This window comes from Podarcis raffonei, chromosome 3 (genome assembly GCF_027172205.1).
Source record: "Podarcis raffonei isolate rPodRaf1 chromosome 3, rPodRaf1.pri, whole genome shotgun sequence".
Lineage (NCBI taxonomy): Eukaryota > Metazoa > Chordata > Lepidosauria > Squamata > Lacertidae > Podarcis > Podarcis raffonei.
In genome coordinates, this window is record NC_070604.1 from 53,293,068 (window position 1) to 53,314,332 (window position 21,265).

The 21,265-nt window shown below is 38.8% G+C and overlaps 2 protein-coding genes across 4 annotated transcripts in view; one reads left to right on the forward strand and one right to left on the reverse strand.

The window, feature by feature from the left end:
- Nucleotides 1-21,265, forward strand: part of CDC40 (cell division cycle 40) — an 85,781-nt gene that overhangs the window by 6,896 nt on the left and 57,620 nt on the right. The gene's annotated exons all lie outside the window — the stretch shown is intronic.
- WASF1 (WASP family member 1) overlaps nucleotides 1-21,265 on the reverse strand; it is a 44,757-nt gene that overhangs the window by 2,782 nt on the left and 20,710 nt on the right. For all 3 annotated transcript variants that reach the window (XM_053381665.1, XM_053381663.1, XM_053381664.1), the window contains 7 exons: nucleotides 15,693-15,851; nucleotides 11,363-11,497; nucleotides 6,326-6,479; nucleotides 4,486-4,603; nucleotides 2,994-3,166; nucleotides 1,790-1,969; nucleotides 194-789 (listed from right to left, as the gene is read on the reverse strand). In XM_053381665.1, the coding sequence (XP_053237640.1) occupies nucleotides 194-789; nucleotides 1,790-1,969; nucleotides 2,994-3,166; nucleotides 4,486-4,603; nucleotides 6,326-6,479; nucleotides 11,363-11,497; nucleotides 15,693-15,825 (1,489 nt within the window). In that variant the 5' untranslated portion in view covers nucleotides 15,826-15,851. The remainder of the gene's footprint in view (nucleotides 1-193; nucleotides 790-1,789; nucleotides 1,970-2,993; nucleotides 3,167-4,485; nucleotides 4,604-6,325; nucleotides 6,480-11,362; nucleotides 11,498-15,692; nucleotides 15,852-21,265) is intronic.

Genomic DNA, 21,265 nt, shown 5'->3' on the forward strand with positions numbered 1-21,265 from the left:
CACTTTAGCCAAGGATATGTAAAGTGCATATGAGAAAAGAATCTATATATGGTAATCTGCCTATTTTGCAGAACTAATGAAATGTTTAAAATATCCTCATCAGAAATAATTTAATTGAAAACATTAAATCTGCTAAGAGAGTATTTGATTCATTAAACGAATAACGCTGCTAACCAATGAACAGAAGAGATACCTTTTCGTATTGCTTCCAGAAGGACACTTCTGGCATCGCTGATGACAGGTAGTGTTGATGGGTGACGCTTGGGTTCAGGAGCAGGAGTGACTTGTGAAGGTGGTGATGGAGGCATTATTGGAAGGTGAGCCCCAGGGGCAACAGATGTGGGAGTGTGGGAGAGTGCTGTAACAGGTGATGAGGGTCGGATGCCAGGAGGTGGCAATGGAGGAGGAGGAGGTGGTGGAGGAAGTCCTTGCATTTCGCCCTGTGGAACTGGAATGGCTTCACAGACTTGGGCCGCTCTGGTGACGGGAGGAGAGGGTTGTGCCAAAGGAGGTGCAATTGGAGGAGGAGCAGGGTGAAGCACTCCAGGAGCAATCTGGAGAGGAGCTGGGGGCGGAGGCACAGCTGGAGCTTGCAAAACAGCTGTTGGAGGGGGTGGAGGCGGCGGCACTGGAGGTGGTGGAGTGGAAGTCATTGCAGATCTTAATGAAGAAGTTGACAAGGCGGATGGAAGGGGTGGTGGTGGTGGAGGAGGAGTAGGACTCACAAACACTGGTGTTCTGCCAGTAGCAGGTGACTGAGGACGATTTTCAGTCAAACCTGTGGTAGAGCTGAAATGAAAAACACTCCAAGTGATTACTATAAGAGTGAAAGCTGGCCACAGGGCATTTATATTTAACTTTCAATTAAACTCCAGTAATAAGGCTATTGCAGATATATTTTTGCACAAGCGTGCTAAAGGGCACCATAGTTTAGTCATTTACTACAAGCTTTTACTACTCAAACAATGTAACAACAACACTGCATTATTTACGCTTTCACTTTTTGAGAATGTTCCATAAATTCTGTCATATGGCCAGTGCTAGACTGAAACCAACTTGAAATACCCTGAAAGCAGGGGTGAGGGATCTGTGGCCCTCTTTATGGTATTAGACTGCAATTCCCTTTATTCCTGACCATTGGCCAAGATGGTTGCAGCTGGTGAGAGTTGGGAGTCCCATCTGGAGTGCTTTGGTTTCCCCACACCTGCTTTTAAAGCATAGCGTGAAAGTGTGAAAGCACTTTAGAACTGGGAACTAGTATTAAACTGATCTCTAAACATGTTAACAAATTGACAACTACATTTTGGAATGTGTTCGTTTCTTGAAGCCAGTGTCTCAAGCCAGGTCCCCACATGGCTAATACTGTGCGAGCTGAAACAGGATATTTTCCTTGCCTATTTTCAAAAATCAGTGCCTGTGTCCTGCACTGGAAAACACTCTAAAACTCATATAAAGTTGTGTTTGAAGTCTGTTTCTTAGACTTAGGTTTTAGAGTGTTTTGGACTAAACGAGATAGAAGTACTTTAAAAGACTCTTTGGAAAATTGATTGTTTTTTTAAAAATATAAGTTTTCCTTTAAGAATAATATAACAAAACTGAAATCTCAATGTTAAGTTCTGTATTTATTATAGCACAGTATATCAAAGGATTTGACAAACAAGCAATCCATGCCTTTCAGTTCCTTGATAGGTTGATTTGCCTATAGCCAAGACCTGTGGTGTCAATCTTTCCCCCGCTTTGTCAGTTGAATGAAAAGGTGTCCTGAATTAGTACTCTAAGTGTTTCATACCTGACACAGGGCGGAATGGGTTTCACATCTCCTGCTCCATGCATTGGTGGAGGTGGGGGAGGCTCATGTGGCCTGACTAAGACACGTTCCTCTGCTCTACTCAGCAATTCAGTCATCTGGCTGTATGGCAATGCAGAAAGAGAATAGGGTCCATCCACGTGTTCCACATATGCCTGAGGTCTGAATAGAAATAAATCCACTTACAAATTGTATATGCTAATTTTGCATCCTGTCTACAGCCCTATTGGTTTCAAGAACCTCAAAAGAATGAAGACAGTCCTTCTGGCAGTTTGTATGGGGTTAAGACCAAAGACAGAAACAGTACAAAATGATCAGTAGAACAGGACAAACTAGGTTACACAAAGTAGCGCTGCAAGTATAAAGGAAGCACTTCGCAAGCATTTAGCGAATATTTTTTGCCTACATTACTCTGTAACAATTTTTATATGTTAATAAGAGTATACAAATAACAGTAAATAATGTAAATGGTAGGCTGAGTTCTTCTAATCGCAAAGTAGAAAGCAAATAAAGGGGGTTTCTGGTTCGCTGAAACATAGAGGCAATAGGAGGACAAAGGCTTAGACCAGGCATGTCCAAAGTCTGGTTCAGGGGCCTAATATGGCCCCTGTGGCAGTTTATTTCCTGGGGTAAATCCTAAAAAAGCCTGAACAACTTCAATCCTTAAAAAAGGTCAACAACTTTGGTTGGCCCCCACGGCCCTTCACCTCATCAAATCTGGCCCTCTTTGAAAAAAGTTTGGACACCACTGGCTTAGACACTGAAGGAGGAACAGCTGAACAATGAAGGGATGACAACAGCAGTAGGAGTGTAGAGGGCAGAGTGGCAACCACTGGTAGTTGGGAGGTTGTCTGTAGAACCAGCATAAAAACAGCATGTGTACAGCCAAATATATAAATGTAGTAGGAATGTGTTGTCATAATAGGCCTCAGGTGATTATGTGGCTCAAAAATCCAAGCAGACAATAAATGGAAAAAAATCTGCTAGGTCAGGAGAGGAATACAATTTGATGTGATGGATAGCACCAACTCATGAGCATTTTGTCTACGATATCGAAAGTTCAAACAATGGCCTCAAGTTTTCTAAATTCTATGAAAAATTATATTACAAACTGGCCAGTCCTTATGTTTTTATAACTAATATACAAAATAATTAGCTACTAAAAGTAAGAAGTAAAAAAGAAAACCTCGTGTCAAAATGTGACGCAGGGCCATTAGCAATTTCAATGTGCTTATGTAAGAGACTGGCGTCATCTTCAGCAAGCTCTGGACCCAGGGCTAACTTCTGCCACTCTCTGCGCCTGTCATGAGGAGCCCGCGGCACTTTTTCCGGTTCATGAGGACGATCTAGATTCTTCTGCTACAAAATAGCACAAAAAATAAATTGACAACTGTTCTTCCTGGCAAACTATAATACAATCTGATATAACACCAACAAAATTACTTAATTATAGGACAAATACCAAATTCAAAATAGATCAGTAAGGCTTATCACTACAACTGATTCAAACATTTATTTGTACATATACAACCATTTTTAATTACTTCAGCTATTAATGCAAAGGTTTATTATGCTTTGTAAATCATGCTAATTGACAAACACTGAAGAAAGTGTTTGAATGGAGGCTATAAGGAGTAGAAACATGCATTTCATCTATATAAGCACTCAGTTCCCTTTATCTGACATTATATAAGATGTCGTGCAAGAGAATGGATTACCTGAGTGTTTTTTCTTAAAAAGAATTAATACACTTCAAAAACATACACAAATGAAGAAAGAAAGAAAATTAAACCCAAACATATATGCAAATCTTTTTTTGAGGGTTTTTTCTACAATCCAGTGACACATAAATTTTATGAAATAAATAAATAAATCAAATAAATCAAATCCCTGGAAAAAAATAATTATTGGTGCAGTGACATCTTTTAAAAATTTGCTTTATTTATAAATACCAGTATATTATCCTCAGTCTCATGATATGCTCACTTAAAGCTGAAAATTTACTAAGAACGCAGTAGCATATTTCACAGGAGTTTGAACTTTGTTATCATTAATATATAAAATAAAAATCTGCCACATAGCTGAAAGCGAATCTTTTTTGTTTGTCCTCTAGTATACCTTAATTTATGAGTTAATTTTTCAGCAATAGCAATGGACCAGATTTGACTATACCATATTAAATCTTGATTTAATCCTTCTAAATATTTCTATTTTCCATCTTGGCAGCTAACATGAGAATGGGGAACAACCTCTGCCTGACACAAGGAAAACTGCTTCCAGACTGGGTTGAGATTACTAGGCTATATCTCAGCATCTTTTCTTTTCTTTTCTTTTGTAAAGTAGCAACATCTTTTCTCTTCCTGTGTTTAGATGGTCTTTGATAATTTCTCCCATTCAGAAGGCTTTTATGGATGCTTTTTATTTGTGTTATTCTGCCTCCTGGATTTTTATGACAGCATGTTTGATTTTAATGATTGTTTTATTGTGGTTTGTCTTGCTTTGTTGGTTGCTTTGGTCAATTTTAGTTTAAAAAATGAGATGCAAATGATTGGAATAAAACCAATAAAATATAGAGCAAATCTGAAAAAATTGTTCTATTCATGTGATGTTAAATTTTATTAATAGCAGGGCATCCTTCAGGACCACATAACGTAACTCATTTCCTAGGAGGATAATACCTTTTGCTTTCTTTTCTCCTTTCTTTTGTCTTCTGTGTCTTGTAACATCTTTTCTTTCCATAGATCAAAGAAATAGGAAGGATTGGTGTAAAACTTCAAACCCTCTTTTCCATCATCTCTAAAGGAAAAATAAGATTATTAGATAAAACATGTTACTAAATAAATATAAAATATGGTATGCACAGCATGTAACAGCAAAAGGGAGACTGCTGAACCCTCACCTCCCAATTATGGAAAGAAAATCCTAACAATTTGAAGGGTATGAGGTTTATTTTCATTATATAAAGTGAACAATAAGAGAAATTGATTGATTGTTCTTAGGGGGGTGGCACAAACAAATAGTATATGGAAGAGAGGAGGGAAAATGAAGTTTTCTACATGTACCAAAAAAGAAAAGACATGGAGAGGTAGAACAAGTGTGTGTACACAAATTCAAGCTGAGAGTGGATCTTGGGAAGGAAGGGAGATAAGGAAGCTGCCATGGAGTGGGGGAGAGAAGACCAGGTCCCACCAGGCTTTTTCAGCTGGACTCTGCTCTTTCTTCATTAAAGCAAGGAAGAGGAGGCTTCAGTCACCACCCATCCATCTGGGAGAAGGGTGAAGAGGCCCTCCCTCTAACTACAACCAACCGGGCAGCTCGATTACCCCACTGCATCCAATCAGCTGGCTGCATTACCCAATGCATTCTTATGGCCTTTTGAATTGCTGGGCTATGTCAGTGCTGCAGCAGGACTAGTTTGCCCATCCAATGCATTTGGTTGGGGTCTGGAAGGAAGAGTAGCCAATGGGTCTCTGGGTCCCTCTGGGCTGCAAGTCAGTGCCCCATCTGAGGGCTCCAGCACTGGGCTTGAAAATGCACTCTGCATAGAAGTAATAGAATGGTTCAGTTGGAAGGGACCCTGGGGGTCATCTTGTCCAACCTCCTACCATTCAGGAATCTCATCATGCAGTCCCTCATCCAATTTGAAGCTGTACCAGACCCTCTTTAAAGTAAAGGGACCCCTGACCATTAGGTCCAGTCATGGCCGACTCTGGGGTTGTGGCGCTCATCTCACTTTATTGGCCAAGGGAGCCGGCGTACAGCTTCCGAGTCATGTGGCCAGCATGACGAACCATCTGATTCTGGCGACCAGAGCAGTGCACGGAAACTCCGTTTACCTTCCCACCGAAGCGGTACCTATTTATCTACCTGCACTTTGACATGCTTTCGAACTGCTAGGTTGGCAGGAGCAGGGACCGAGCAACGGGAGCTCACCCCGTCATGGGGATTCGAACCGCCAACCTTCTGATCGGCAAGTCCTAGGCTCTGTGGTTTAACTCACAGCGCCACCCGCGTCCCTCTTTAGCTCTGCAAATATGCTAGCAGTTTTATTGCATTTTAAATAAAATGTTACAGGCCGTAGCCCTGATAACAGGTTCCTGTGCAGTACTGTATAACAAACAAAACACTTAACAACATCACTTTTCCTCTACAATGTGGGCTGAGTATTTGTAGGGCTGTGGACAAGATTAAAGTACGAGGCTAGAAGACTATACCCATCATACCTGATATTTACATGAATGCTAGGAATTTAGTTGAACCACTAGTACGATTTCACAGTGAAGAAGACAACAGTTATGCATTCTCAGGGACTGTGTCATCACAATTAATGGAACATGCAAAAAGTAATCTTAGAATGATTAGCTGCCCTAGTAAAAACTGCCCTAGTAAAAATAAGAATTGAGCTACACAAATCTCCAGTTCCCAAATTAAACTCATTCACTTGATTAGAGGGTTCTTGCTTATCACTAGTAAAGTTTGAGAAATTAAAATGCATTCTGTGCATTTTTTAACACTGACCTGTAAGGGGTAAGTATGTTGAGTGGAGGAGGCTGTTCACATGTGTCATAAGTCTCTTGCAAAGGAATGGGCAGACTCTTGCGGTCAAAAAGCTGCTGATCTTGAGTTGTGGAACTTCGGAAAGCTTTTCTCATTGTTATATCTTGCAGTGAAACTGAAAAAAAATCAACATTTAGATAGGGAGATATAAATGTTGCATTAGGAGGCAAAAGTTGTATTGGACAATTGTAGCTCATAAGACCCAAGTAGATTGTGGAAATTATTGTTGCTGAATCATTAAAAAGAAAGTTACAAAAAGAAATCATGATCACGTACAATGAATATTCCATGCAATTCTGTACAGGCAACTCCCCATTTATGTGTGTTCACTATGTGCACGACTGCACATACATGCATTGGCCCGAACCTGGTAGTGACTCAAAAATGAAAAGGGGCAGAATGGGATTGGCGCAGAACGGTTTTTTTGCAGGCTTTTTCAATGGTGTTTCAAATGTACACAATTTCACTGACGCATGCAGTGAATCAGAACATAACCCCCACATAAATGGGGGGTTGCCTGTATTTAAATATATATGCATAATTTGGAGTAGCAAAGCAATGAGCATTACTCCCATATTACTAGTCATGTCTTTAAAGGCAATTTGAACAGAACTGAGGACATCCTTTGAAGGTACTTTTCTGCAGTGTCTTGTGGAACAACATGATCTTCATAGCACAGGATGAGTAGATGGTAGGGCTAAAAAATTTTTGGTGCCTGATAACAACACACTAACACTGAAACTATAGATTTAGAGACTGCTACTGACAACATCAGGATGTTTTTTAATAAATGGGCTGACAAAAGCCTATGTCTGAAAAAAAAAGTTAAAATGACTGTTTAGATTTTATATGAGCAGTCTAAGCACTTCAATCATGCAAAATATTCCTTGTCTGGCTATGTCTATCTTCAGGATGACTGACTATGATTATATATCAACTGGTCTTGCTTACTGTTTAATTTTTATCCCTTCCGATTCCTTTGGGCAGATAACAATACTTTGGACATCAAAATAACACTGTTTGCACTTTCAGCAAATTGCCTCTACAGCTAAAGCTAAGTAATCTGTCTGGAAACACCTTTATAGGAATTAGCTTCTCAGCTTTTACAATAAGAAAATTGCCTTCTAGACTTCATCTTACTATCTTACTTCACTTACTATGCTGTTTTTACAACTATGCTGCATTTTAGAGAAGGTTCTTCAGTATAGTGGTACCTCTGGTTACAAACTTATTTTCTTCCAGTTCTTAAGCCTAAACTGTTCTTAACATGAGGCGCGCTTTCGCTAATGGGGCCTCCTGCTGCCGCCGCCAGCTTACAACTTACACTCACATCCAGGGGCAAAGTTCGCAACTAGGGACATCTACTTCCAGGTTAGCGGAGCTTGTTACCTGAAGCATTCATAAGGAGGACAGTATGGAACCCGAGGTTCCACTGTATTTTCTTTCAGCCTAGCCTCCATTGTTCCATTTGCATCCTCCTTGACATATTAAAAGTAAAGGGACCCCTGACCATTAGGTCCAATCATGACTGACTCTGGGGTTACAGCGCTCATCTCGCTTTACTGGCCGAGGGAGCCGGCGTACAGCTTCCGGGTCATGTGGCCAGCATGACTAAGCTGCTTCTGGCAAACCATAGCAGCACACGGAAATGCCATTTACCTTCCTGCTAGAACGGTACTTATTTATCTACTTGCACTTTGATGTGCTTTCGAACTGCTAGGTTGGCAGGAGCAGGGACCGAGCAACGAGAGCTCATCCCATCATGGGGATTCGAACCGCCGACCTTCTGATCGGCAAGTCCTAGGCTCTGTGGTTTAACCCACAGCGCCACCCGCTACTGCTAAATTATAGCCTTCTGTACCAACTTTACTAAGAAGTTGCTATCTTGTAGCTTTTAAAACTGTTTTTTCCCTAGTTCCCTTTTTATCACTTCATCCATGTCATTTCTCCAGCTTTCCATTACAAAAGACTTCTTCAGGCTTGGTTCAAAGGATCATGTGAATTCTGGTGAGCCTTAGACTCATGTACTGCCCCCTCTTTGCATGTTACACCTGAATTCTATACCTTAACAGATTCTCTGTTTACATTTTTCTTTGGTAGCTTATAATCTCATTAAGGTGATTTAGGCCTCTGGCAGGTTTTAACTGAGTGCCAGTTGCCTTCTGACACGAACAGGCAAGACTACAAGCTATGAGGGTTCTGTGGATCTATGCTAACAGAAGTCTTGCACTACAGGTTCATAAATTGGTAATTGTTTTGGCTAATTTTATTCCACTTTCATTTACTTTACACAGAACTAATTTTATAAACTCTAATATCCCTCTAGCAATCCTTAAAACTTTGAATCAAATTGACAAATAACCACAATAATAAATTAAGATTTCCATATTGATTTTACATCCTATTTACTAAGCAATGATTTTTACAACTGTCTGCCCCATTTTTAAACTGACTTCATACTCTGGTTCCCGTTTTTATCATGTTTACTTAGGCTTCATCGCTCTTGAGATTCTTTACTTGTACATAACATCTGTTTTAAAACTGCACATAATTCTACATACAAAAATGCTTAAATACACAGACATAATTTTGATCAAATATTTAGCCAAATATGAAAACTGTCAGACATTTGACTCATAAATATTCTATATATTTTAATCAATCTTTTAGCAGCCATAGTTTTGTTATTCAGCTTCCTCCTCTCATCAATATTATAGTCCTACATTGTTATACCTTTACCTACAATGAGCACATCATAATAGCATCTCTTTCTCTACCCTAATTTATTTGCACAAACTTATATGGAAGTACTATTTTAATTCATCATTTAAATCAATTCAATCCAAACTAGGTGAAATTCAATCCATAGCAATTTGAAAATTATTCCCCCCCGCCCACCCGCCTAAGGAAATGCTGTCTAGTGGAGTAAAATGAATAAAAAGTATTTGGATAGGAGGCAGGAAATAACACTATGAATCATGAATTTTCAATTTCTACTTGACTGTGAAAGATGTTGACAGAGAAGAGCACAAGTCTCTGAAAGAAAAATAGATGAATACAACAAGTCACTCTTTTATTGGAATACACAATTCAACCAATTCCAATGATATATTAATCCAGTGGCAACCCAACCATTACTTTGGTGTGGATTAAATAATGTAGATTTGATTGGTGATAGATTTGGAGTTCCACTTCAGATAATTTATTTATGGAATTTTGGCTTTTGCTGCTGCTTTTTTTGTTTTCACTTTTTGGGAAGAAGGGTTCTGCGGCATGGCTACCATCACACTTTTGGGGTTACCCTGGGCACATCTGACTTCCACAAGGCAGTTCCGGTTTTGCACAGACACATCTGCACCCCTGGGGGCTTAAAAATGTTAGATGCCATTTTTTTGAGCCCCAGTCTGAAGCACTGATAGTTGTGCTGAGCTCCCTACTTGCTCTCACTTTGCCCATGTTCTCTGGAAGGGGAAGCTGTTCTTTTTTAGGAGAGTTGGTCATGCTTTTGAATTCAACTGATGTACCTGAAGACTAGAGAAGAACATGCTTATGGCAGCACTCCTTTTGATAAGCCTATCACTTATCAACATGGAAGGAGTCAGAACTTGTGGCTGGTTTTAGAAGTGCTTAATCAATTGATGAAATTACCAATTAATACAGTTTTGCAGTCCATGTTGAAGTAATTTTGAGTTTGGGAGTGGGTAATCACAACACACAATTCACTGGATGCATTTGATTTAAATGGAGTAGTCAATTACATAATTAATTATTGGAGTTCAGAGATCAACGTGAGCTTGACATCAATTAGTAAGAGAAGAGATCCAGCCCAGTATTTAACTTTGAGTACTGTAGTTAAAATGGATATAGGACTGAGGAATAAGACCAGGTTACATACGCTTCAGGTTACAGACTCCGCTAACCCAGAAATAGTACCTCGGGTTAAGAACTTTGCTTCAGGATGAGAACAGAAATCGTGCTCCGGCGGTGCGGCGGCAGCAGGAGGCCCCATTAGCTAAAGTGGTGCTTCAGGTTAAGAAGTTTCAGGTTAAGAACGGACCTCCGGAACAAATTAAGTACTTAACCCGAGGTACCACTGTATTTATTTCAACATTTTAGGTCATATTTCAAAGTGAAGTCTCCACAAGGCAGTTTACAAGACATAAAATACAAAACAGTGCCCCAAAATAGTATTTTTGTAGAGACTACTTAAAATCCCACAAATTGATAACAAATAACAGTATGAGTGGTGTGTGAGAGAGAGAGGGAGGTGGCCAACCCTCTATGTGGTTCTTGGGGTAAAAGTGGTTAGCTACCCAGCACTAAAGCATGAAATGGCATGGTGAAATCCAACTTTAGCTGGAAAGCTGGCATCACTGCTCAGAACAAGTACCTCCAACTTATCAACCTGATTTTGGGGAAGTCCAATCTCATTCCAAACAGGCTGCCCTATAACCTTGAAGCAGAGGGCCACCAGCCAACATTATTTCTGATTTGTCTGTCAGTTTGTTCACCTTCATCTAAACCAGAGCTTTCCAAACTTTTCATGCTGGTGACATACTTTTTAGTCATGCATCATTTCGTGACACAGTAATTCAGTTTTACTAGCAAACCAGAGGTTAAACTAACCCCTTTTCAGCCCGAGGACGAGCGTGGGGAGTGTTTGCACGACACACCTACACACTGCAGCTGACACACTAACGTGTCATGACACACAGTTTGGAAAGCTCTGAACTAGACTATCACTGGTGTCAGAGATTCTAAGTGCTGCTACAATTCAGTAACGTTTGGTAGGTCTTTGCTGAAGCCTCATAAGGCTCCATGAATCAGGAGATCCACAGATTCAGACAACGCCCTGCCAATTTCTGTTAGAATCTCCCTCCCCCAAATATTTTTGTTGTTGTCTTTTGCATCTCACCCCAGATATGCTCACTACTAATAGCAACTATGGCTGATATGATCCACAAGACCACACATAATATTATTTACATAAAAACTTACGTTCTTCTTCTTTTGGATCAAGCTGTGTAACACTGATAGATAAACGGTCCACACGTTCTTGCAAAGAGTTCACTCGGAAAGAAAAACTGTGTGCCTCGTTGAAAAGCTCACCAAATATATCTTCTGCATATTTACCTGCAAAGGAAAGTTTTTTAAAATTAGGGTTAAGAATTTGAACAAGCAGCTAAATTGTTAAATTATTATTTGATATAGGGCATTCTTACATAAGCCTGCCTCCCATAATTCTTTCCTCCTGCCTCTGTCACGTGGAGGAATTACCCAATCCAGTGGCTTCATTGTTCACCTTAGTAAATCTGTTTATTATCAAAATTTGCCAATTTAAGAAAGTTAAGACATTGCAATTCTCCTTAATAGAAGCTTGACCCTGTTCTTAGGAGTTCGCACTTTTTGTTTTATCATCCAGGATATGCCCTATTTCCCTTCTCAATCATTATTACCCGGTGTTCTCCCAGGTGCAACAAGACATCTGATGCTTTATTCCCACTGCAGAATTACAGTAATCAGTAGCACTCTAAAAATATGAAATGCACATAAGACAACCATGGAAGGAAGTGTTTAAATATGTATTTGCAAATGAAATAAAATGGATTCAATGACTACATGATTCAGTTTTGAATCTGGAGTGTTGCCAGTCTTCTGCTGTATCAAAATTAATGCAATTAAGGTTGCCAGAGCAGAGTTTCCAAAATAAGAAAGTGGCACAGGTCTGTAATGGTTGCTTGCACAGCATTTTGTTATTTTTTTAAACACTGAATGCCATGCAACCTTAAATGCAACTATCTTGGCCAAGCATTCAGTGTTTTGCTAAGGTCTCAATCATCAATGTTTTACAAACATTTTGATAGAAATCTTTTCTTTCTTTTTATTTAAAATGCACATATATGTAACTATAAACCTCAAAAAGATACAATAATATATTTCAAAATGTCACTTCTTGTTTATTTGCCTGAAGAATTTCACTGGGACTTAACAGTTCTCTCTCTCCCAACAGGCTTTATATTTAAAGCCTGCTACATCCCATGGTTTCATGCAATATAAAAGCTAATTCCTGTCACTGAATGGCTCATAGCTTACACAAAAAATTGTACTTCCTTATGAGTTCAAAAATTCCCTTGATCTTTCCCATCATTATTGAGATAATTGTGACTAGGCTTACCAGAGAGCTTGTCCTCTATAAAATCTCAAATCCTGCAATCCCATTTTATCCTCAAATGCTCACCTTGTAGTATTTTAAGATACAAAACCATATAATGCATTGAAATATACCTGCACATATACTGAACGCCTCAGCCGCTGAAACTTGACAGTCCACCAGAGGAACAAAGTTAATGTTTGAAGAAAATGCTCATGCTCCCATTCTGACAATCTTTCAGGGGGATAGTTCATAACTGGTATGGTGGTAGTGTGTTAAACACTAGGCCTGCTCGTAATAAAACATCTATCATGTATGTCTTAATCATGGACAAGGGGCCAACCTAGTGGCCATGGAAGAGGACATTCTCTGTGGCAGCCTTTAAGCTGTGAAATTCTGTCTCCAGAGAAGTGTGCCTGGTGCCTTCATTGTACAGCTTTTGCTGTATGAAGACACACCTCTTTATCCTGGCCTTTGACACCCTATTGAGATGTAAAATGTTTTAGTTGATTTTATTATTGAACTATTATATTGCTGTATAGTGAAGGGGGAGCAATAAATCCTAGAAACAAATGGAAGTGCAATTGCTGTTAATACGTTTTAATGTGCTTGCTTTCGCTACTCAGAATGATACATAGATGGAACCACTAGTGGCTAAAAGCTAGATCTTATCCAGGCCACAGCTACAGTCTCAGTGGTATTTGGCAAAACTCTTAACTAGCAGAAGAATCTGGAATTTGATATTATCTCTGTACACCTGAAACTCCAGTGATCACCTAATTTAAGACATGATACTCAATGTGGTAATGCAGGGAACAGGGCAGCAGCTCACTGAATAATCCATGTAAGTAGTAGATTTCTTATGCATGTGCTGGTTATCATCTCTCCCAACTTGGAGAGAACTGAATTAAAGTGGTCACTTTAAAAACAAAACAAAACCATACACAACTTTTAATTAGTGAGAAACACATGACAGAGCCTTCCCCTAATCTAATACTCAGTCTAATACTCCAGTATAAAAACACCAGATCAGCATATTTGAAAAAAGAGATGTATACTCATTTTTTAATTTAAGTCATAATGAACTTCTGGGTCAAGGATCCTGAAGAAGCTGAAGACTTTAATTGATTAGAGAAGCTATGCACGTGCTATAGCTCTGCGCTGCTCTCCTTAGGATGCATTTGGCTGACACAGGATGGAAAATGATAATGTCAGTGGTTAAAATGTACTAGAAATAGTTGCAGTTCAGGCCAGTACTGCACGCACCATATTCCATCTGATAGCCTTTTGAAGTGGTTACAGCTCAGAGGGAAAAATAATACATTTCAGTAAGATTGCTGTAGGGTTCTAAAGTATTCCTTCATTTAAAATTAATATAGAAAAGGGGGAAAGCTTTATTGTTTCCTTTTTTCACTTCTGCTACATACATAAAGCAAAGTGTAGTTCAGGGCAATTAACCTACAGCTATGTTTTAAAAATTATTCTTATTTTGGGAATGAATAAACAAGTTTTTATGAGCATACTTTAGAACATAGGTCACAAGTGAAAGTATGAAATCTGTGGTATGAAATATTAAATCAGCTTCAATTTTCTACAGGTAAGACTGTAATATTATTTCAGCTTTACCAAACTCTTGCTATCTGGTTAAATAGAGCCATAGTGTCTTTGTTTTTGCAAAAGATCAGTACAAAAACTGAAATATATAAATGATCAATCATTAAATGTGCTACTAGGAAAGGTCATATAGACTACTTCCAGTACCCCTAAGGTTTATGACAAAACACTTAAGACAGGGATGGAGAACCACTTTTGTCCAATGGACTGGATAAAAAAGTGGCCAACCCACATCTGTCAATCATCTGATGTCATATGACACCAGGTGGCTCCGATTCCATGTAAAAACAGTAGGCCAGGGCTGCTAAGAAAACAACTGGGAGCAAACTCTTAAGGCATCTGATTGTCCTCTGCAGGTATAACTTTAGTCATCCTGCACCTGATGTCATATGATATAAAGTGAGTGACGGTTGGGCATGGCCACCCAAAATGGCATGGCCCATGGACTGGAGGTTTCTACTGCCTACTTAATATAAGCATAATAGACTAGAACAGTACTCATGCAAACACATAAAACATTCCAAAATACTATTATCTATATTCTTCATATTTACACAATCTGTGTTTCGCAAATATTTTGTAGTTTATGCTTATTTGTATATTGTTATTTTTCAATTATATTTTTGAGGCCCCTTTTTGAGTTGAAAAGTGGTTCTGAATTTTACCATTAATTTACCATTAATAATATCCCATATTCCCCTCCCCCTTCTCTGAACATTAAATCAGTGGTTTGTTTCTTGTTTACTCTAAACATATGCAACCACCTGTTTTCCTGCTTTTCCTCTTTATTCAGGATGTCTTGGGATCAGCCTCTACCAGTAAGCTTTCCCCAGGCTGAAATATAAGCCTTCTCTCCTTAAAATTGTGTGGAGCTACCAATCTTCTGCTTTAGGTTACCAGTCTCAAAAGTCAATCGTTCTTTTGTTAAATCAGTCAAGTCCCTTTAACTTTGGTAAGGTTAACACTATTAGCCTACTGAGCAGGAGCCTTATTATATCTATGTTTTGCATGGCAACTGCACATGTTGGCTACTAATATTCACTAACAATTGTCATTGTGCTCCATAAGTTGTACAACTGCCAGAAATATGTACAGAACTAAAATCTAGTTTTTTAAAAAAACCAAAAACCAAATGAAGAGTGAAAATTACTAAAAGGCAGAAGGACATAAAAGGGGCCTCTCTAATAGAGAAATGTTCATATACATGGCAGTTGTATTATCCCAATATTATCCTCAAAATAGCGGGTCAGACACATACTAAGTTGGCAGAGTATAGAGAGAAATTTCTGCCTGAGTTCTATAGTCTTTATATAAACTTTGTAAAACTGCCAGTTCAGTTCTTTTAAGACCATTAAAGTCAACAATAAAACTACACATCATACAGTTTGTTAAATGCACAATTGATGGGGACATAGAACATTTTGGAATGATTCAAAAAAGATGGGATGAACATTATGAATTAATTGTTTTGAAAAGAGTAATTTTATTTTGTTTAACCAAAAAATGCAGCTGTATTACACATTATCTCAAAATGCACTGTCCCTTAATATACTGGGTACTTACTTAGACTGCTTAGTTGTCTGATTATATTTGCCAAGGAAATATTTGTAACACATTCCAGTTCATTCTTGATGCCTCGTGGTAGTGCCGTATGACAAAGATACCTAGGGTCTATGTTTCTTTTTACCAGTGGCATCCTGAGATATCGATGACACAGCACACCTAGGAAAAGACAGGAGATAAATTACAACATGGTTTAATTACCAAGATCATTGCTCACTTATTGATAATGGGAAAATTAGACATTATATACATTCCTTACAGTAATGTAAAGTCAAGAGAACTACAAAATGGTTTTTCTTTCAACTGCTGTTCATTTTGAACTTCCCTTGCTTGAGAATGCTACAAATGTAGTTGTTAATGCCACAAATACTTTTCTTAAGAAAATGAACAGTATGACCTTTGCATGTCCACTATGTACAATGGGGCTTACTTTCAGGTAACACAGGATTAACAATAAAGAATTAACAACTGGAGAAACTACCGGCATTTGTAAATAGTTTTCTTTGCATAACATACATTTTAGTTACTATATAACTACAAAAGCAAGCACAAAAATTAAATAATGATTTTCATCCAGAATTTGAATGAAATTCAAATCAAGAGTCTTCAAAACTAGGATGTTGTAAATATTCCATTGTCCTTGATCCCTCATCCTGCAACCAACACCAGAGGTGACCACTGAAAGTATGGGTACCTTTGGTAAAAGTACATTCATACTACTGCTTATTCCACATCTAATGTGCTCCCACTGCTGTATTCACCATCAGCATCTGATGGGAGGGCATTCCACAGCGCGGGCACCACTACCAAGAAGGCCCTCTGCCTGGTTCCCTGTAACTTGACTTCTTGAAGTGAGGGAACCGCCAGAAGGCCCTCGGCGCTGGACTTCAGCGTCCGGGCAGAACGATGGGGGTGGAGAAGCTCCTTCAGGTATACTGGGCTGACATTAGCTACAATCCATACCAACCCTATGATTTCTTGACAAATATTTCTGTTTGATGTGTTTTATCCTCAAATCTGCTCCAATCCAATTAGAAAACTGGATGCAGAGTAAGCAGTAATATGAACATACCCTAAGCTTTGATATGTTAATTCTGCCTGGCGTCGGATCAGTTATATTCTGATGTAGTATTGACTGTACAGTTTTCCACACCAGAAGGGGGTGGAATGGTCTTACGTACAACTGTTGACGTGCACAATGATCCAGAACACAACCCCCATGCAAATGGGGAGTTGCCTGTATAAAAATACTATTTTTAAATTCATTCAATTTAGTTTACATTCCACTTAATTTTTATAATTGTGTTTCTTTTAAAGAGATACTGTCACTGTATGTTCTGTCTCTTTAACATGTATACAGTACTTTCAGAGAAATTACATATATACCGTATTTTTCGTCCCATAGGTCGCTCCGTCCCATAGGACGCACCTAGTTTTTTGGGGGGAAATTCCCTTTATTTCCCCCCCCCCAAACCAGGTCGGGGAACAGCGGTATGGCTGCGCTCCGCCTCCCCGCTGTCCCCCAAGCTTGTGGGGCTGGTGCTGGGGAGAAGCACGCTTCTCCCCAGCGCCAGCCTCCAAACCAGGTCGAGGAACAGCGGGATGGCGGCGCTGCGCCTCCCCGCTGTCCCCCGAGCTTGTGGGGCTGGCCGATGTCTGCCCGGCGCGAGGGGCGCTCTGCTTCAGGGCGCCCTGCGCGCCGGGCGGCAGGCTGCTATCCGCAGGGCTCCCCACGCTGTGGATGTCTGCCCGGCGCGAGGGGCGCTCTGCTTCATGGTGCCCAGCGCGCTGGGTGGCAGGCTGCTATCCGCAAGGCTCCCCAGGCTTGCTGATAGCTTCCTGAGCACCGACCCCTCTTGCTCTCCAAGCTGCAGCGAAAGCCTGTATTCGCCCCATAGGACGCACACAGATTTCCCCTTCATTTTTGGAGGGGGGGAAAGTGCGTCCTGTAGGGCGAAAAATACGGTATTATTTTTTCTCATATTTGTGCATATGAATCTAACTAAAACCTTCTTCCATTTTGGCTGCGTTGTGGACTAGATGAAGTTTTGAAATTTACAGTAAGAGCAGCCCTGTCTAGAAGCATTACACTAGTCAATTTGTGAAGTTACCCAAGGCATGGATGATGGTGGCTAGGTCACTAAATAATGTGCTTTTTTTTACATTAAAAACAAATAGATTTTTTTAGTGTTCTGTCTCAAGGTAGGGAAAGCAAGAATAGCCCTAAAAATATATTGTACGCATTAAAAACTACAACATGTCTAGCCACATTTCTAGTCTATTTTATTCATTGATTTAAAAATTGTTAACTCTCCTTTCAGAACACATTGCTCTCACTGTGTGGCTTACAAGACTCAGTATAATAGTAACAAATACACTTTCAAATTTCTGACAGTGTTGATGTTTTTGCATTCTTTAAAAACATACCTGTTCCACAATCCAGCTACAGCTAAGCACATTTAACTCCATTTATTATAATGGGAAATTTAAGTAAATGCACAGCTATCTCCCACTGAAATCAATGGGGACTTGTGCTTAACCTTAGGGTGAGTTAAACATATAAAAAACTGCATTGAAGTGCATCTATTAGTACACAGGCTGATTTTTGTTCCCATTATATGCACTCCCCAAAATAAAAATTAATGTAATTTACTATAAAATTGCTTTTTTTTTAAGTCCTATTTTTCCCCAAAATGATTTCACTTTGAGCTTATTCATTATCTCTCCACTGCTGCTACGTATAGCATACAGCCACAAAAGCTCTATGGCTGATCACAACAGCTCTTTGTATTCTTGACTGCCATAGATAACCAATCCCTTTTTAAAGCTAAAAACGTGAATAGTTTAAACAAACTGTATCTTCTAAGGATATAATTACATCATTAATAAATTGTAATTTTTAAAGTTCTGTGAAGGCTTTCCTTCTCAAAAATCTACTTTTTATGAACACTGCTTGTGTACAGTTGGAATCTCAAATCCATTTCACTACTTAAGGATAACTTGCTTTTCAAATTCAGACAACAGTTGAATAATCTGAGTTTAAATAAAATGCACACCAATTTATGTTAAAGGTAGTCTAGAATATATTTCAACTTCAAAAAGTCCCCTATTTTCTATAAATAGCAAAATGCAGTCTAGTACTGTACATTTATTTTACACCTAAACTTTAACAGCTAAAACAGGGATGCACAAATTCACTCTGCTATTAAAAACAAAAAAACTGCAGTTCAACCTCTACTGTAACGTTAACTTCACAATTAGTCATCAGTGGCAGAATTCTAAATACACAGAAAGCACAGACGGGCTAGTCAATCACAGAGCTGTGATTCCATTAATCATACTGAACACCTCCTGTCATTCTGATGCTACAAAATGGACCGCTGGCCCTTACACAAAAGAACTGGAATTCAACACACAGTGTCTTCCCTTAATAGTGCTGCCTTTTCAAAGAGACACTCACCCTAGTGCTCACAATTCCCCCTCTTCTTCAGAAATGTGAAGGTTGTTTTTTTAAAAATGGAGGAGGATATATTTGGTGATGAACCATAACTCCTAAATTCTAGGCTAGGGCATACAGGCAACAAGAAGCGATGTTCGGGGCGGGGGGGATAAATATGTGCAGCTCATTGTACTGACCAAACTGAAGATCCAAGTTGGAAATTGGAAGCTAATGAAATAATAAATCATGTCAGACAAAATGAAATCTATTGTTCAAAGGTCTGTCACTAGGAACCTTCATATCCTATATGACCTAATTTGCTGATTATTCAAAGAGTGATGTATACTTAATTTAGATTCATTTGAAAAATTATTATAGAATTTTAAAAATTACTTTATTTATGCTATTCTCTTATATTAAAAAACTGCCTAACATTCCTTAAAATCACAGGAAATCAGTTGCTCAGAAATTAGTACTATCCAGTGCTAAGTAATTTAAGTCCATTAATTCTAATGGGCCTACTCTGAGTATAACCAACACTGGATATCACCCAAGAAATTTTCAGCTTCCTAAATATATTTATCAAGTTTTATATTTTATAACTCCAATTAACAACTGCTTTTTTAAGTGATAAAAGTTAAAAATGTTTTAGATATAAGAAATTACTGAGTTGGAAAGGATCTCAAAGGTAATCTAGGTGAAGCCCCTGCTGATACAAGAAATCCATTACTACTACTACAGTGATCAACTTGTTATCACTCTCCAAGGGCTGATTTATGACTACTGTGTGGTGAGGGGATCTAGAGTCTGAAAATGTGGAAGTACATTTTAACTTACTTTAATTGCATTGTTTATTCATTGTTTTAAACTGTACATGCTTTGTGGTAGAATTACTTCCTTTAATTGTGTACAGAGCCATATATGTTAATGGTGCTATGTAAATAAATGTGAATACAGTAATGCTAAATTAATGAAAGAGGTACTGATTGGCAACAGAACATGGAACTGGAGCCAAACCAGGGACAGTGCTCTTCCCAGCTGTTCTCAGAATATATCCTATACAGATATATTTTTGGCAGGGTTAAAATCTTCTACTGAAAATCAAAATGTGCCCTAGAGAGTCCATGGCTGGGTTGTGCAGAAGGGTCTGCAATTTAATTTAAAAGGTTAGCAATATGTAAAGTAGCATTCTTTTATCAAATTAAAATCCTGAGCTCCATTGTTGAGAAATATTGCTATCCTACTTCAAGTATGTACTCACAGTACACCTTTAGCTATACAAGTTATTATTAATTTTCAGAATGTGATGAGATGTTAAGTAAATTATATTTAAATCAGTTTTTTCAAACTAAATGAAGTAATTGCGCTTTTGAGAGTACCATTTTACAATAAAATTTCTTTGCAACCTAAGGAGTTGAAAAACTGCTACCACGTAGTCATATATAGCATCCCATTAGGTTGCAATGTGCTTGTTTTTGATTCAAAACACTAATATCATGTGGCACTACTGCCATAGCAATAAGTCCCATATTTATCATTCTGACATTACAATGAATAGCACAGTCATTCAGTTGAAATTCTGACTATTGCAATAACACAAACACTTGAATAAGTGTGGCTTCTATTCTGCAATGCAAATTCTGAATATGGAAGTAAAGACTTGCAACAAAATGCTGCAGTGTAACACCAGCCCCTAAGAGGTGTTTCCCCACAAAGACCTTGAACAGCAAAATAGTTGTCTGTTTCAGATGGCGGTCTCAGCTGGGTGAGGTTTGAGCTCAAGCAGGATGAGAGTGCTAAGCACAAATTTACAAGGTCAAGCAAGTCCAAATTCAACTTCTAGTCAGACAATATCAAGCATGACAAAATTCAGGTTTAGATAAAAAAAAGAGTCAAGCAAAGCAGAAGTCAGGTTCTAATAAGGCAAAGTCCAAGCAAATCAGTAAATGTCTTGGATAGTTCTGTGCAAGGTTTGCTGAACAGCAAACCAAGATTTAGCATTAGATGAAGCCGCAGGACTACCTCCACCTCTAATAAATGAAGTCTCATCAGTTAAAGAGACTTCATCAAGATCACTAGCTGTTGACTCAAACAGTGCTGGTTCTGTTGGATCTTCAGGCCTGGAATCCAAAGA